Source organism: Notolepis coatsorum (genome assembly GCF_963971535.1).
Source record: "Notolepis coatsorum genome assembly, chromosome: 2".
NCBI classification, from domain to species: Eukaryota; Metazoa; Chordata; class Actinopteri; order Aulopiformes; family Paralepididae; genus Notolepis; species Notolepis coatsorum.
In genome coordinates, this window is record NC_140166.1 from 73,629,199 (window position 1) to 73,645,499 (window position 16,301).

At 42.4% G+C, this 16,301-nt stretch overlaps 1 protein-coding gene across 1 annotated transcript in view; it reads right to left on the reverse strand.

Annotated features, from left to right (window-relative positions):
• The window catches only part of ahctf1 (AT hook containing transcription factor 1), a 127,592-nt gene that overhangs the window by 27,151 nt on the left and 84,140 nt on the right, over positions 1–16,301 (reverse strand). Inside the window, exons 26-30 of the mRNA XM_084308751.1 lie at positions 14,460–14,607; positions 11,664–11,814; positions 9,100–9,159; positions 8,323–8,467; positions 7,339–7,554 (exon numbers count right to left, since the gene is read on the reverse strand). Coding sequence (XP_084164877.1) covers positions 7,339–7,554; positions 8,323–8,467; positions 9,100–9,159; positions 11,664–11,814; positions 14,460–14,607 — 720 coding nt within the window. The remainder of the gene's footprint in view (positions 1–7,338; positions 7,555–8,322; positions 8,468–9,099; positions 9,160–11,663; positions 11,815–14,459; positions 14,608–16,301) is intronic.

A 16,301-nucleotide genomic window follows, 5' to 3' on the forward strand; every position in this document is an offset into this window, starting at 1 on the left:
ATAAGGTAATTTATAAGCCTCCTATTCTATATTCTATAATAATATTTCAAATTGCATTGGTCCGGATGGGAGAATTCAGTACTGTATCTACAGAACCTTCTGTTTAATCATCTTCCCTTTATTAATTTCTTTAGATTATTTGTACACATGATCTCAAGAAGGTACTGAACGAGACCAGTGACAGTTTTTTAAGTTTGGTCATTATTAGCATGGTGTTATTCACTGTCAAAGATGCAAAGAAAAATCATAATTCATATTCTCCTTTGTTTCATCACAATTTAAGCAAGCCTAGTAATAGACACAATATTTCTGACACTGAATACATTCCCTGAGGTCCATAGATGTACCTAGATACCAAGAATATGCAAATATCCCTTGTAGAAGTGGAGCAATATTCCATTTACCTAGGTATATATTTTAGGCGTATTTTCACCACGGGTGGAACAGGTTACGGTAAATATAGCATAGAAAAAATTGTTGCCGGTCTCCGTGTCCTGCAAGATTTCAATCTACCGGACAAATGGGATCAATTCCGGTCAGAGTTTATTGAGCTTAAAAACAATTGATAGGCAGGCTATAAAGAATTACATCCTCAAGGCATGTAGATTTATAATACTTTAACTTAAAACTAGGCTACTTTTGCGTATACAGTCATTATATTCCAAATCAAATAAGTCCCGAGATTCCGTGCTGCTGCTGACTTTAAATCAAATAGGTCTGGGCAGTCGGCCCGACATTAAATACAGCAGTGCGTTATAATCACATTTTTACGAGCTAACGAATTCCGTTATATTGGACATTTGTATTAATTATATCAAGCGAATAATTTGGCAGAGAGACGGCAACATTATCGTGAAATATAAACGTTGCGTGATGACTATTATATCTACGCCTCCCAGTCCCAACGAAGAACACTCCAATAGTATGCAACTGCAGAGCCGCAGAGCCAGCGGCGCTCTCAGATCCGGTCTGGGGACCGCTCAGCAGCGCCACCCACCCAACAGCTGAATTGCCAATGGCTGAATTGGTGTATTGCACTGTGCGCGCACAACTGTCAGCTCTGCGGCTCTGCAGTTGCATGCTTCTCGCAAATCTAGCTCCCGCTGCCAAACCAAATTAATCTCGACATCGCTTCACCAATAGTCGTTATCAGAACACTACACACATATCATAATAGAACACACATCGTTGTCATTATTAGACCTGCTTGGTGAAGCAACAATGAAACAAATGTAACTATTTTAATACAATTCAAATTGTGCTTAGAGGGAATTATTTTCACGGACATTATGACCGGAGAGATTTAAATATGTCGGACTTCAACAGATTTTGCCGGTCAAAAACCGGTAATTACCGGACAACGGAAACCCTGCTCTTGGTTGACCAATGGCAAGTAACACAAGCAATGACAAAAATACCATTTAGAACATTATTTGAGAGAAAATGCAAAAACAGCACTTTTAATAGCTATCATCCCACACTGAAAAGACTAACGTAAATGTATCAAACTTGCTTATCAATTCATTTTGGCCCGCTGCTTCTCCTAGGCCAGGGGTCGGCAACCATTACTATCAAGAGCCATTTTGCCATGTAACATGCAAAGCTGCCATTAAAATATAATAAACTAGCAGGAAACTAGATAATAAACTTTACATGTGGCAAAAGACATGTCAAGAAGTTGACAAAAAAAGAAAAAAGCAAGCGTGATGCCTAGGGTTGGGTACCGTTCACATTTTAACTAGGGATGTTCGCTTTTTTACCGATATCCGATATACCGATATTGTCCAAATCTTAATTTCCGATACCGATATCAACCGATACCGATATATGCGGGGTTCCCCCCCCCCAAAAAACACAACATTATGCATACTTTTCACAATAAATAAAATAAGAATTTGTTCTTACTTGCTTGCCTGGGTAAATAAATGTTAAAAAAAAAATCATAATAAGATCTTTTTTTAACAGATACCGATAATTTCCAATATTACATTTTAATGCCAATATCGGCCGATAATATCGGACATCCCTAATTTGAACCGATACCGGTACCTGGGAATTTAAATTTCAACATTGTTATCACACCACACAAACTAAAAACCCTCCCTACCTCCCTCTCCCAAACCGTTCCTACAACCATTTCTTAACACATTGGACGCCAGAGGTCGCTGTGGGCGTATGGCCATGTGTGCCAGCGCTTTGTTCAATGGGGATAAATGCCGATGTTTGCAGTGCTAAAACTATATTAAATATTATAGCTACTGTATGGATCTAATAACACAGTCGATTGTCATTGAGTTTCTTCTGGTCAAGATGGAAAAAACAGATAATTTTTTCATCCAAACATTTCCATTTTATACCGTGGTGAATATGAGTATAGTTTTAGAGTGATTCTGTGTAATCCCAGGAAACGCAGCCAAACAGCGTTTTACTGCATTTCATTATAAATCATGCCATTCCTCGCCTGGATCAATAATCAATCTGAAATCAACGCTAGATTATCGCTATTATGTTTCATCATGCATGCATGAAAGGGTGGGGGGGGGGGGGGGGGGGGGGGGGAGTAGTTTTTCTGTGCTTCGATCGCCACCAACGGAATGCGCTACACAGTACATTACAGACACACGCTCCGATCGCGGGGAAATAATTATCAGATAAGCGCAAGATTGATAACATAGTCCTTACCTTGTCTATGATGTACTGCAAAAAGAAGAATCCAATTATCTGATCGCCATTCCAAATACTGATCGTGATCGTATTTCCAACGTAATCCAGCATTGAATATGAACGGGGGGGGGGGGGGGGGGGAGTAATCAGTTATAACCGCTTGTCTTGCCGGAGTATTTAGACCCCGCCCGCACGCCGCAGCTTGGCCCAGACAACAATCTCAGACCCATTCCCAATGATAACATCAGGCTGGATGGATGAATTATGAAGGGAAATATCGAATAAAAGAAATAATGACCAAAACCCGAGAAATCTCGGGTCTGGCGCGCAGCGCATGGCGAGTTAACCCGACTTATCTCGGGTTTGGCCCCGAATGAGTTAATGTTGCATGATCATGTATACATTTATTATGCATTATTATTTTTTTAGTTTAAATATCAACATTATCTGGCCATCCTCAGTAAATACTATCAAACTCCTCTGACCTCATCTGGTCTTTCCAAATACCAGAGATGGGACGCGAGCACACACACACAGAAAGGGAGAATGGCTTCTAGCAGACTTAATGATTTTAGAATATTTCAGCTAATGAAATTAAACGTTTATTATCATCACGTATCCAGTTCATTTTAATATTTTTATTTCTGACGCATTGGACCCGTTGCTCACACTGGTCTGTGTCTATTATGAAATAACAATTGAGCATCATTGAAGGTCCGCGCTTTCTGTGTCTATAATGAAATGACAATTGTGCGTCATTGAAAATCGTATTATTTTCTAACTGGGCGGGTCTTGGGTATAGAAATGTGGCACCAATTGATCCAACGTGAATTGGTCCTCGGTAGTACCAACATAATTTGGTCGGTACCCTTAAAAGTACAGAGTCCGGTACCCATCCATAGTGATGCCACAACACAGACATCACTAGCGGAGTAATTTTCCAGTATCCGTATGACAAAAAAGAAAAGTGGTGGAAGGACATTACAAATTCCATAATGGAGTACCTGTAAAAACATGGTGCCTATATAAACAGTTGGGGGAACAGAGAGTGCAAGCGTTTCACTCGCATGTGACTAAAATAGATGCGTGTGTGCAAATCGGGAAAATTATTTAGGAGCCCATGTGCGAGTAAATATTATATCCTACAAACTGGTGATGACATAAAATACCTTTAGCTGCTAATGTCAACTAAGATGGTCCTAAACTAATCCTGGAGCAACCAATCCTCTGGGTGAAGTTAGTTTCATATTTGTGAGATAGTTAGCGGACATTGTTATGATCCAGTGAGGAATGGGAGGGGCTGCTGAGGCCAATAGCTTTTCTCTCTCTCGGTTCTTCAATGAGCATAAGTAGCTAAACGTTACACTATAAAAACTAACTGAATAGTTGATAATACATATTTCACTTCATTAGCTGAAATATTCTAAAATCATTAAGTCTGCTATAAGCCATTCTACCTCTCTCTTGTGTGTGTGTGTGTGTGTGTGTGTGTGTGTGTGCACGCGCATGAGTTGTGTATTAGTGATTCCGCCTGAAGCCAGGACTTGACAGTGCAAGCGTTTCATTTGCAACTAAAATAGATGTGTGCAAGTAAAGATTATATCATACAAGCTGACAGTTCGATGACCTAAACTAACAATTAAGTTCAATGTAAATTTTGTCATAATATCCAGATTACAGAATACTAAAGGAAGAGCCCAGTAGAAACCTCATAGTTAACCATCTGGTATACACTGTTACCATCCCAGAGTCTTATTCTGCTCCTAAAACATATTTTATTATTATCATCATAAGAAATATAAATATACCAGATATATACTGTTACTGTCCAAAATTCTAAAAATAATACAATATAAATGTTAGGCCATACTGCCCACCCCTACTAGTGTCCTCAGGTCCTCCTTTATTTTGGCCCCCTTAGTATAACGCCAGCAATGTACTAGTTTACTTATAGCAGCAAGTAACACAAGCAATGAGAAAAGACAACAGAGGCCTTGCACAGAATGTTTGTGTAGTTCTTTCTTCCAGCATGGCTGCCTGTAACATAGCAACCATTGTTATGTACATGGCAATGTACAACAAACAACGGTTGCTATGTGCAAAACTACTTTTGCTTTCTATGTGTTGATATGAGAAATATATATGATATATGCGAAATACATCAACAAAAACATAAATTTAGTGTCTTATTACTGGATGTTGTAAACACGTCACAGTAGAATAGTAATATGCTTTTCCAGTGTTTTACCAACTCTACCACTGCACAGAAATTAGGCATTTTCTTTTGAAAGTGGTTAACAATGGTTACAGGTAGCCATACTGGAAGAAAACAACACTAACATTCAGTACAGGGCCTCTATTAACTCATTCAGCGCCAGGGGTCGCTGTCTACCTTCTGGGTATATTATAGCTATGGATCTAATAACACCGTCGATTGTCAGTGAGTTGCTTCTGGTCAACATGCAAAAAAAAGATTGTTTTTTCATCCGTACATTTCCGTTTTATACCGTTTTGAATAAGAGTATAGTTTGGGTGATTCTTAGTAATCCCAGGAAAAGATGCGATAATAGCCCTTTAGTGAAATCCACTTATCACGAAATTTTTCGCCTGATTATCGAATCTTCCTGAAATCAACGCTAGATTATCGTTATTATCCTTCCTCATGCAAGAATGAAATGGGCCCTGGAGCGCAGCGCTCCCGCCCCCCCTCCTGCCACCAACGGGAAACAGCACAACACAGTCCACACAGACAGCTTCGATCGCGGGAGAAAAAAATATCAGTATAAAATAATATCATGGGCATTTTAAAGAAAAATCCAGATCGATTGATCGCATGCTATACTCGATTGATCGTGTATTACTCGAAAAGGGGAACACAACTTTAAAAAAAAAAAAAAAATTATTAGTTTATGTTTATTTTTATTTTTGTTCATTCACGTATATATGTTTAAGGAAACCAACAAACAGTTATAATCTTACACATGTGAAAAGATATGTAAATAAAAAATTAATTTTTTTTTTTGCTTTTTCTCATAGCTACAAGGAATCGATTACTCACGCCCATCCCTAGTAGATGTATTGTTGTAAACGCTCGTCCTGCCGGAGTATTTAAACCCTGCCCGCACGGCTCAGCTCAGAAAACAAACTACATCGTTTCAAATGGAGTGCAATACCGGCTGGAAGGCGTAGGCGGCGGTATTTGCCCTTTGCGAGCTCAGACCCATTCCCAATGATAACATCAGGCTGGATGGATGAAACATTTATGGATATAGCTAATAAAAGAAATAATGATTAAAACCTGACCTTTCTCGTGATTGGCGCTGAGCGCGAGTTAACCCGACTTTTCTCGTGATTGGCGCTGAATGAGTTAACAACATTACTAAAGAGAAAATAATCAACAGCTCTTTTAACAGCCATCATCCCTCAGTGGAGACTATAATTAGGGGTGGGCAATATGACGAATAAATATCGGGTACAATTCATTCAATTCAACGATACACTTTTTAAACATATCGTGGACATCGTGATGTTTTGCACAAAACCTCACGTCAGTTTCTAAGCCGCCGCGGCTGAGATGACTTACTTTAGCGCAGCACTTTCCTCTCTCCCTCACACAGACACACACACTCGCCCAATTTACGTCACATACACGCACACACTCCCAGAGAGGTGGTAACTAAGTTAGCCGTTAACCAAGCTAAGCTAACTAACGTTAGCCGCTCATCCTGGAAACGCTCACAGGGGAGTGATCCACGACACCAGTTCCATTAGTGGGGGGGGGGGGGGGGGGGGTTATATTGACGAGGCTTGACAACAGAGGTTTATATAATCATCATATTGGCGTGACTATCCATCAAAGGGTTAAATCAAGCATTTTTAAGTGCTTTAGAGGAAATATCAAAATATCGCAATATATATCGTGTATCGTGATAGAGCAAAAACATATCGTGATATCATTTAGAGGCCATATCGCCCAGCCCTAACTATAATGCTACATATTTGTATGGATTATGTGTTTTGCATGCACAGCATGTGTGTATGTACTATGTATGACAGCTTTGTAGACTTTGCTGTGTGTCGATATAAGAAATTACTGGCACGGCTTCAAGGCAAGCTAGCGTTCATTCTAGGGATCTGATAATCTGTCAACAACAGACTTCCAACGTGTTCTCCGTGTTGACTAATAGTAGTAATCGGAAAAAAAATTTATTTATTTTTTGTAATGGCCTATTCAAAACATCCAAAAAGTTACAGTTACCAAAATATCCTATTCAAACTGTAAACCAAAAAAAGAAAAAAAGTTTAGACTCAATGGATATGAGATACTGGAGGTTGCTGTCCCGCATGTTACCACTAGGTGCTCCCCTATAATAAGGAATGGAAAAGCCTTAAACAAACTTTTGGAATATTATTATGTACTCAGTTTAAATGATCACTATTTTAATTAAAGTACATGTTGGTGTGAAGCTGGGAATCAAAAGCAAAGAATGTAAAAAAAAATATCAACGCACAACTAAAGCAGACTACACCATTGACGATTGAGCATTTGTTCTACATGCAAAGCATTTATTTGTTGAAAGCCGCGAATCTTCGAAGCGTCGTCCAAGATCACGTGCTGCCTTGTGAGTTGTGGTTTTCTGAAACGGCCGATGCCAAACTATCCCCCCGCCTTACCCCGTTGCTCCACCGGACGGCATCCTTCTCCGCTTCGGTCGACTCCGCCTCTTCGATGAAAGTGATGCGGCTTTCCTTGGTGTGGAGCAGCGCCGGGGGAGTGATGGAGCGGCCCGAGGCGGAGGCGACGGGTGTGGGTCGCAGACTGCTGCGCAGGATCGACTGGGGGGTGAAGGCTGAGAACACGGGGCCAGACTCTGCCAAGGCCCGCGCTCGCTGGGAGGACAAACACACACAGTAATAAATTAGAGAGAGGAGGTGTGGCTGGGATAGTGGAGGTGTGGACGCTGCCATGGCAGAGGACAAGCACATACATGAAGAAATATACAACAACAAAAAGGCCTCTGGACTAACCTGGCAAGGTGCCATGGATGCAGAGCATTGAACTGGTTGTACACATAACCACACATCTGCGGCAGGGTATTATGGGCTGAGTAGCTAACCGTGAGTGAGTGAGTGAATGAGTGACCGAATGAGTTTAGTGACCTTGCCGGTCTAAAGAAAGATGAAGATGTAACGTTACATAAAACATCTCCAGATACTGCTTTTCTGATTAATTCCTACTGGTTACTGTACATGCTGCATTAATGTTATGTTTGATGCTTAGCCTAACCTACCTTCCCTCCCTCTCAACCAATCCCCTGTAAGGCCCCCACCCCGCCCCCCCGGGATTCTACTTGCTCTTTTTATCTTTCCCTTTTTTTCCCTTAGTCTATGTTCATTTACTGTCCTGTATGGTTGTTTCTTGTTGTTTTATGTCAGGTGTTGCTCGTAAAAGAGCTCTTTGAGCTCAAGCTTCTTACCTGGTGAAATAAAGGTTAAAGAAAAAGAAAAAGAAAGATACAACTACTTTGCTAAACATTAACAAACAGAAAACTGACTGGAAAAAGGCCAAGACGCAGCCAGTATCATGGAGGAATCTTCAAGGATTCCATTTTTTTCTTTTTAAGAAGACAAGAAAATCACAAAACAGTTCCGGCTCACCTTGACCACCGGTGGGGTATACAGCAGGCCAAATTCGGGGCATTTGCTGAAGCTCTTAGGAGGGACCCAGGAGCTGGAGGGTCTGGGGGGAGTGAGGAGGGGCTGGGCAATCTGACTGCAGGGGTGGACCACCAAGTCAAGAAGCCTGGGACAGAGGAGAGAGGAAACATCGGTATTTTTGTGAGAAAATACGCCGGAAAGTCCTGTCTGAACAGACCTATAAAGATCATGTTAGCCTAATTGTTGGAATTTCTTTGTTGATGCATACAACTAAAAGCAACAAAAGAGCAAGGAAGTGGGTACAAAGAAATATCTATATTTGCTTTAGGACATGTCCGTGTTCTGACCATCTAATTCTCCAGTAAGACCTCCATTCTTGAGGGATTCAGATGAGCCATGTTCTACCGTCAATATTAGAACTGGCTGTGTTGAGAAAGTAAGCACCAAAGAAAACACAAGAGCCCCTACAACCAATTACAAATGAGATATATTTAATATTGAGGTCCATCAACGTTTTGGTGCCACAGGGCTTCTTCAGGATATACATACATATAGTGTGCATGTATACAAATACAGGCCTCACGTCAGGTGTATCACTGTTCCATTCATGCGTCTTAACACCTGGTCAAGTAGCGAGTGATGAGCATGGTGATAGTAATTATACTGGGTTCACACGAAAAACAGCTAAATGTAATCTCATATTGACACCAATTGTGTTAAGGTCATGTAAAAACATTTAGTTAGAGGCTACTATAGGACCTCTGTGTGTGTTTGTACCTTGACTTCCTCCTGGCGGTCATGGTGATGGGAGTTCCCAGGAAGGCCTCAGGTCTAGGGCTGAGAAAAAACAAAACAAAAATAAACTGGTTAAACAGAATAGAACAGTTTGAGAATCAAAGCAGAGTTTTGGCGTTTTCAATAACTGTGATAGATCATGCTTCAAAATGTCTTGCGTTCCCAAGTATTTCACACATGCTCAGCCACACCTCCTCCATCCCGGCCGCGTGTAGCTTTATGCCAAGCAAGCAGTGCAAAAATTTACCTTAGTGGCATGCAGTAATGCGCCTTTCATTTTCCGCCGCCCAGCGCCCAGGTCGCGCGGAAATAGGCTGTCTATTGCCATTCTCTTTGACAAACTCTAACCTTAACCAGCTCCTTAACAACGCCTAAACTTAACCGTTCTAACCTTAACCAACTCCGAAACCATGCCTAACCTTAACCATAGAAATTATATTGCCATTCTCTTTGACAAACTCTAACCTTAACCAGCTCCTTAACAGCGCCTAAACTTAACCGTTCTAACCTTAACCAACTCCGAAACAATGCCTAACCTTAACCTTAACCATGCCTAACCTTAACCGGCGAAATAACCTTAACCGGCGAAATAATACACGTTAAAAAAAAATCACGTTAAAAAATATTTTCGATGGGATTCGAACTCGCCAGCAAACAAGCCATAGGATCCACAGCCATGTGTCCTTGCCAATTGAGCTATTGGTAGATACTGAATAAGGGGCGGTGACTTATATATATTGAGCTCCGCTCAAGGCGGGATCTCATGCGCATGCGCGGGCACCTCGCGCGAGCACGCCGGCGCACGCACGCACCTGAGCGAGCACGCCGCCGCCGGTGCACGCACGGTAGCATTTGTCTGAAAAGAAGGGCGCTTTACCGCACTAGCGTGCGGTGACGAATGCGGAAGCATTTTTGCACTGCTTGCTTGGCATTAACGTACAGGCATCCCGGCCACACCTCATCCATCTCAGCCACACCTCCTCCATCTCAGCCACACCTCCTCCATTTCAGCCACACCTCCTCTATCTCAGCCACACCTCCTCTATCTCAGCCACACCTCCTCTATCTCAGCCACACCTCCTCTATCTCAGCCACACCTCTATCTCAGCCACACCTCTATCTCAGCCACACCTCTATCTCAGCCACACCTCCTCTATCTCAGCCACACCTCCTCTATCTCAGCCACAACCCCTCTATCTCAGCCACACCTCCTCTATCTCAGCCACACCTCCTCTATCTCAGCCACACCTCCTCTATCTCAGCCACACCTCCTCTATCTCAGCCACACCTCCTCTATCTCAGCCACACCTCCTCTATCTCAGCCACACCTCCTCTATCTCAGCCACACCTCCTCTATCTCAGCCACACCTCCTCTATCTCAGCCACACCTCTATCTCAGCCACACCTCTATCTCAGCCACACCTCTATCTCAGCCACACCTCTATCTCAGCCACACCTCTATCTCAGCCACACCTCTATCTCAGCCACACCTCTATCTCAGCCACACCTCTATCTCAGCCACACCTCTATCTCAGCCACACCTCTATCTCAGCCACACCTCTATCTCAACCACACCTCTATCTCAACCACACCTCTATCTCAACCACACCTCTATCTCAACCACACCTAGGGCTGCCGCGGTATTGATTTTTTCCTTACCGCACAAATTTGCGAAGCTATTGAAACCGCCGTGGTAACCGAAAAAAAAGTAGTGCATGAATATTGTTTGGGATTCGGCAAGCACGCATTCGTTATTGAAAGTGAAACACAGACAACATAGGCTACTGAACAGTGAACACTGTCTATTGACGCTTGCAGTGAAGTACAACGTGAGGCTCACTTGAGGTAGACGGTGGCCGGGTCTGTTGAGGAGCTGAGGCGCGCGCCTCTCTCCCCTTCCCGTCGACCAAGAGTGAATACCTGTAGTCCCCAGGGCTCTGTCCCGACCGGTGTCCGGATCCCCTCTGGTTGTGCGCCGTTCACTCGGTGTCGCGAGTAGGGGTGGTAGCGCCCGGCGGTTACCCCCCCCGACCCTTTCTTCTTCTTATTATTATTATTATTATTATTATTATTATTATTATAAAAAACAGCGGTGATGCGGTATTCAGCTCAACTCTGCAGTGGGCGTGATGTAACAGCGATACCGTGGTAATGCGGTAACCGCGGCAGCTCTAGCCACACCTCCTCTATATCAGCCACACCTCCTCTATATCAGCCACACCTCCTCCACATCAGCCACACCTCCTCTATCTCAGCCACACCTCCTCCACACCAGCCACACCTCCTCCACATCAGCCACACCTCCTCCATCTCAGCCACACCTCCTCCATCTCAGCCACACCTCCTCCATCTCAGCCACACCTCCTCCACATCAGCCACACCTCCTCCACATCAGCCACACCTCCTCCACATCAGCCACACCTCCTCTATCTCAGCCACACCTCCTCCATCTCAGCCACACCTCCTTCACATCAGCCACACCTCCTCCATCTCAGCCACACCTCCTCCATCTATCTCAAGTAAATAAAGAGTCATATTCTGCTGACCTCTTGGCTGGGGTGGATGGTGGCGTGCCGTCATTACCCAGCCACACCTCCTCTATCTTGGACAGGACGCTGTTGATGAAGGCGGCCCTCGTCTTCACCTTCTCATTGGCCGAGCACTTGACGATGGTGGACAGTGGCTTGGGCCGAGACACTGAGGAATAAAGACGCGGTAAAGGTGTGGAAAAGAGAAGGGATGTGATTAAAACACAAATGCAACAAAGAGGTCGTTCTCCGTTGACTCTCTACAGTCGTTAAAGAATCCAGGATGTACTGTATATTGTAAACAGTAGGGGGGTTCCCCAACGTTTCTGGCGAAAATTCCAATCGGGTTTCTTGACATCAAAACCACCTAATCCTGCCTCTCCTTAATGGCAGACATTCAAAAAGCTGCCGAGATGTCATTTAGGTTTGGTTTCTTGAAGAGTGCAACGTTGTGCAACACGCAGTGACAGCTGGCTGTCATGTGGATGGATGCCTTCTAGCCATTACCTTCCTAACCAACTAACGCTAGTGCAGCTTAGCCAGCAACATCCAGGCATTGTGGCAGACAGTCCTTACATGAGAATTGCCGCTCTATACAATAATTTGTATGTTGCCCGAATATGAGTGGACAATGTTCAATGCAATACAAGCTAGGGCAGTAGTCTGCTGGTTCCCACTGTATATGTACTGTACCGCTACGCGTTGCTCGTAGTTGTTGCTCGCGTTGTATCACAGCTGGAAATTCACTTTATTAATTTCATGTCATTTTATTTTACTTATTCAGAAGCATTTTATATTACCTAAACATAACATTTGGCCCACTTATTTGTCAAACACTTACCCTGAAGTTGTTGAAATGGTCCAACTTTTCCAAATTTCAAGTCTGCTTACTGGGTGCGACTTGTAGTGAAAATAACACATTTTACATTCAAATCAAGATGTCAGCCCCCAGTAAACCGACAGTCAGATGACACTGAATCCTTTTTTATTACATCTCAACGCAATTATGTAGATGAAAAATAGCAATCAATATCAAATCAAATTTATTTGTAAGGCCCGACAACACACGTTAATGTCCCCATGGGCAATCCCTGCTGAAATCCATATCTCTATTTTTTCATCTACATAATTTCATTGAGGTGTAATTAACACAACAAAATGATTAACCCTTTGATCGCCGGGGTTAAATTCATAATTTACCATCCCTCGCCAGCCGTATTTAACATGGAGAAGTTCCCCTTCTTTGCAAGGCTATAACTTTTTAAATTGTATTGCTAAATTGACATTACCATGGCCCATTCAAAGTCCTATATCTATTGTTCAGGGTGTAGCAACGTTATACTTTTTCATTCACATATTCATACTATAATACGGTCTAAAGTATAAGTATGTTTTTATCGTTTTCTGCAGCTTTCTCCAGAACATGATTTATAGCCCCAAATGCATTATATTGATGATTGTATACAGTTTGATAGCAATCGGCGCGAAAAAAAAAATTTCAAATGGACGTACTTCTAGAAGTTACTACGTATGATCTGATGATGACCGGATGGGCGGGGGGTCGTTTATAATTCCGTGGGCAACGTTATATCATTCATCTAGTGTGGGTGATATGATCATTGGAGCAGTTAGTATAGAAGACATTACAAAATAACGCTGAAACTCACCGTAGCTTCCTCGCGCCGTTGGGAGATGAGCGTGGAACAGAATTTTTTCTATTAGGGGATATAGAAATACCCGATCCATTTCCAGGTTGTATAATAGTATATACGTCCAAATCATGTTGTTTATTGAGTTATTGGCAACGGATCGATATCCATTGTGTCGAGCTCGAGTCCCGGGACCTATAGCGAGTGATCGGACCAAATTGAAATGAGCACCAGCGTCCACTTCCCTGTTTATGCCCTGGGCGATCTGCCGATCGGCCACCAGATGGCGCTCTTGAACCGTTAGAGTTGACAGGGGCTCACCAGTACATATAATGTCTCCGGGGGAGAAATATGATTTCGAAATATTGATATCAATAACGCTGTACAGCGTCATCGGCAGAATAAGCATGGCGGGGAATGACGCTGAAAAGCGTCAACGGCGATTAAAGGGTTAAGTGTCCTCCGATGACACCAAGGGGGGAGATATTAAAACTAATCAACTCTCAATAACTGTCAAACTAAATTAATGTGTGCAAAACTGTTTAGAACATCGAGATATGTGTAAGATTATGTGCAAAATAAATCTGCATTGTTTTTCGGTGCCCCTTTAACACTTTGGGTACCAATCACGGCTTTTTACGTTTCTGGGCCCCAACCGTTGAGTGCCAAAAACGATTGTTTGATCTTTTTACTTTGATCCCCGCTCTACACAGTTGCCCAGAGCGATCTGCATCATTTAGGCACGTCCCAACAATTTTGAACTGCATTTTGATCGACCATCACCAGGTGGAAGTATCGTCCCGTGTCTGAACTGAATGGGGCTCTGGTCTGATAGCCAGATAACTTTCAGTTTATCCTCGCGAGTGGCCACTCCTTCTCCCGGGACAGGAATTCACAGTCCTCGCCTCTGGATTGCGTCGCATGAGCGTATTTGACCATCGAAACGTGTATAGACATATACACTGGTAATCGCGATGGCGATGCGATCACTTGGAATTATTTCGAATTATACTTTTGGAATACCTTCTGGCTAAGATAAATTACACTATGTCTATTTTACCTAATCTGAAACTATCACAGTTCTGTGTTTCAACGGACGAAACGCATGCTCGGCAAACGCGATCATAGTTTTGAGTTAAAATAACCAGGCACCATCCCTCCCTACCTTCTCTGTGGATGGCAGAGGGGTGTTGGTAGGGTTTGGCTCTCTCCAGTGCTAGCTTCCTCTGGATGCTGGGCAGAACTTTGCCATACTGGTCCATGATAGAGTTCCTGGCCATGGAGCGCTCTCTAACCTTGGGGTCCCGCTCGTTCTGGTTTAGGGGAAAGAGACAGGATTAGAATTATGACACCTTTATTCCCTATGATTTGCAGTTACAAGTGAGTCTGTGTGTGGGTGAGGTCGATTAAAGAGAGAGTGTGTGTAAGGACTGCGGTATGAGTCTTTATACATATAATATTGTATGATATAATATCTCACTTGAATGATGTATAAGAGTTAAAATCTCAGGCTTTTTTTTTTTACCCATTATTATGGCAATAATTTGATATTTAGCGATATCACAAATATTGCAATGATACGATGGGATTCAGTAACAACAACCACACAACTACTTTTTGTCAGCAATGCAATACATTATAGGAATCAGTTGGGGGCAGTATTGCTTCAATTGTCTAATATCCACATGCACCAGGAAATACAAAGAGGAAACAAAACAGTACAATGCCGCTTCTGCTCGACTTTCACAGCAGCACTAGTTATAAAGAGCATCTAAGACACGAGCATCCTTTCACAGCAGCACTAGTTATAAAGAGCATCTAAGACACAAGCATCCTTTCACAGCAGCACTAGTTATAAAGAGCATCTAAAACAAGCATCCTTTCACAGCAGCACTAGTTATAAAGAGCATCTAAGACACGAGCATCCTTTCACAGCAGCACTAGTTATAAAGAGCATCTAAAACAAGCATCCTTTCACAGCAGCACTAGTTATAAAGAGCATCTAAAACAAGCATCCTTTCACAGCAGCACTAGTTATAAAGAGCATCTAAAACACAAGCATCCTTTCACAGCAGCACTAGTTATTAGGGATGGGCAAAACCCACAAAATGACTATTCGATAGTCACTGGGAACTATTCAAATACTAATAGACAGCCACCCCACCCCCTCCAAATAACAGCTAGATATTTGTGACGTAATTTACCAAAACAATTCAAGAATTCAATATGAAAGTTACATTGTCAATGTTTGAAATGTCTGAGCTTCCATGTTAACACTTTCCGTGCCCTATTTACCCCGTTGAATGCCACCGCTCTATTCAATGACAGAGCTCTCACATTTGTGAACGCATAAACTCTATCTTAAATTATGGCTATGTGTCTAATACGACCGTTGCTTATCAATGACTTGTTTGCAGTCAATTTTTTTTTATTTTTTTTTAATTATCGGTTCATTTCTGTTTTATACCATTTTGAAAAATGCTAGTTTTTTGAAACTTTTAGAAGAAAAAAAAGATTCTGCAGGAATTGCGCTTTACTGTAATACACAAAACACGTTGTCATTTTTCGGCCTATTTATGAATCGTTTTCAAATAAACGCTAGATTATCGATAGTATATGTGTACTTATGCACGCTATAGAAGCGGGCTGAAAAATCCATTATCTTATTTCCTGATCAGCTACACACACACTCACAGCCACATACACACAATGTAGGGGACACATTGATATATAGGTGAAAACAGCTCTGATTATCCCAATACTGGTAAAATAGATTCCTTAACTCAGATCAGATGTTCTCCAAAAAGATTATTCCAATTCCTGATCGCCATTCCAAATATCGATCGCGTTTATTGATCCAACGCTGGGTGGTCAAAAGACATATTCCACGCTGTTCTGGTGGTGGGCAATGACTGGGATCGTCTCCGGTTACTTGTCTGACAAGTAAAATGTGGATTCCGGACTCTTTTTTTCCCCATGCATTTCATTCAATCCAATCCAATGGGGT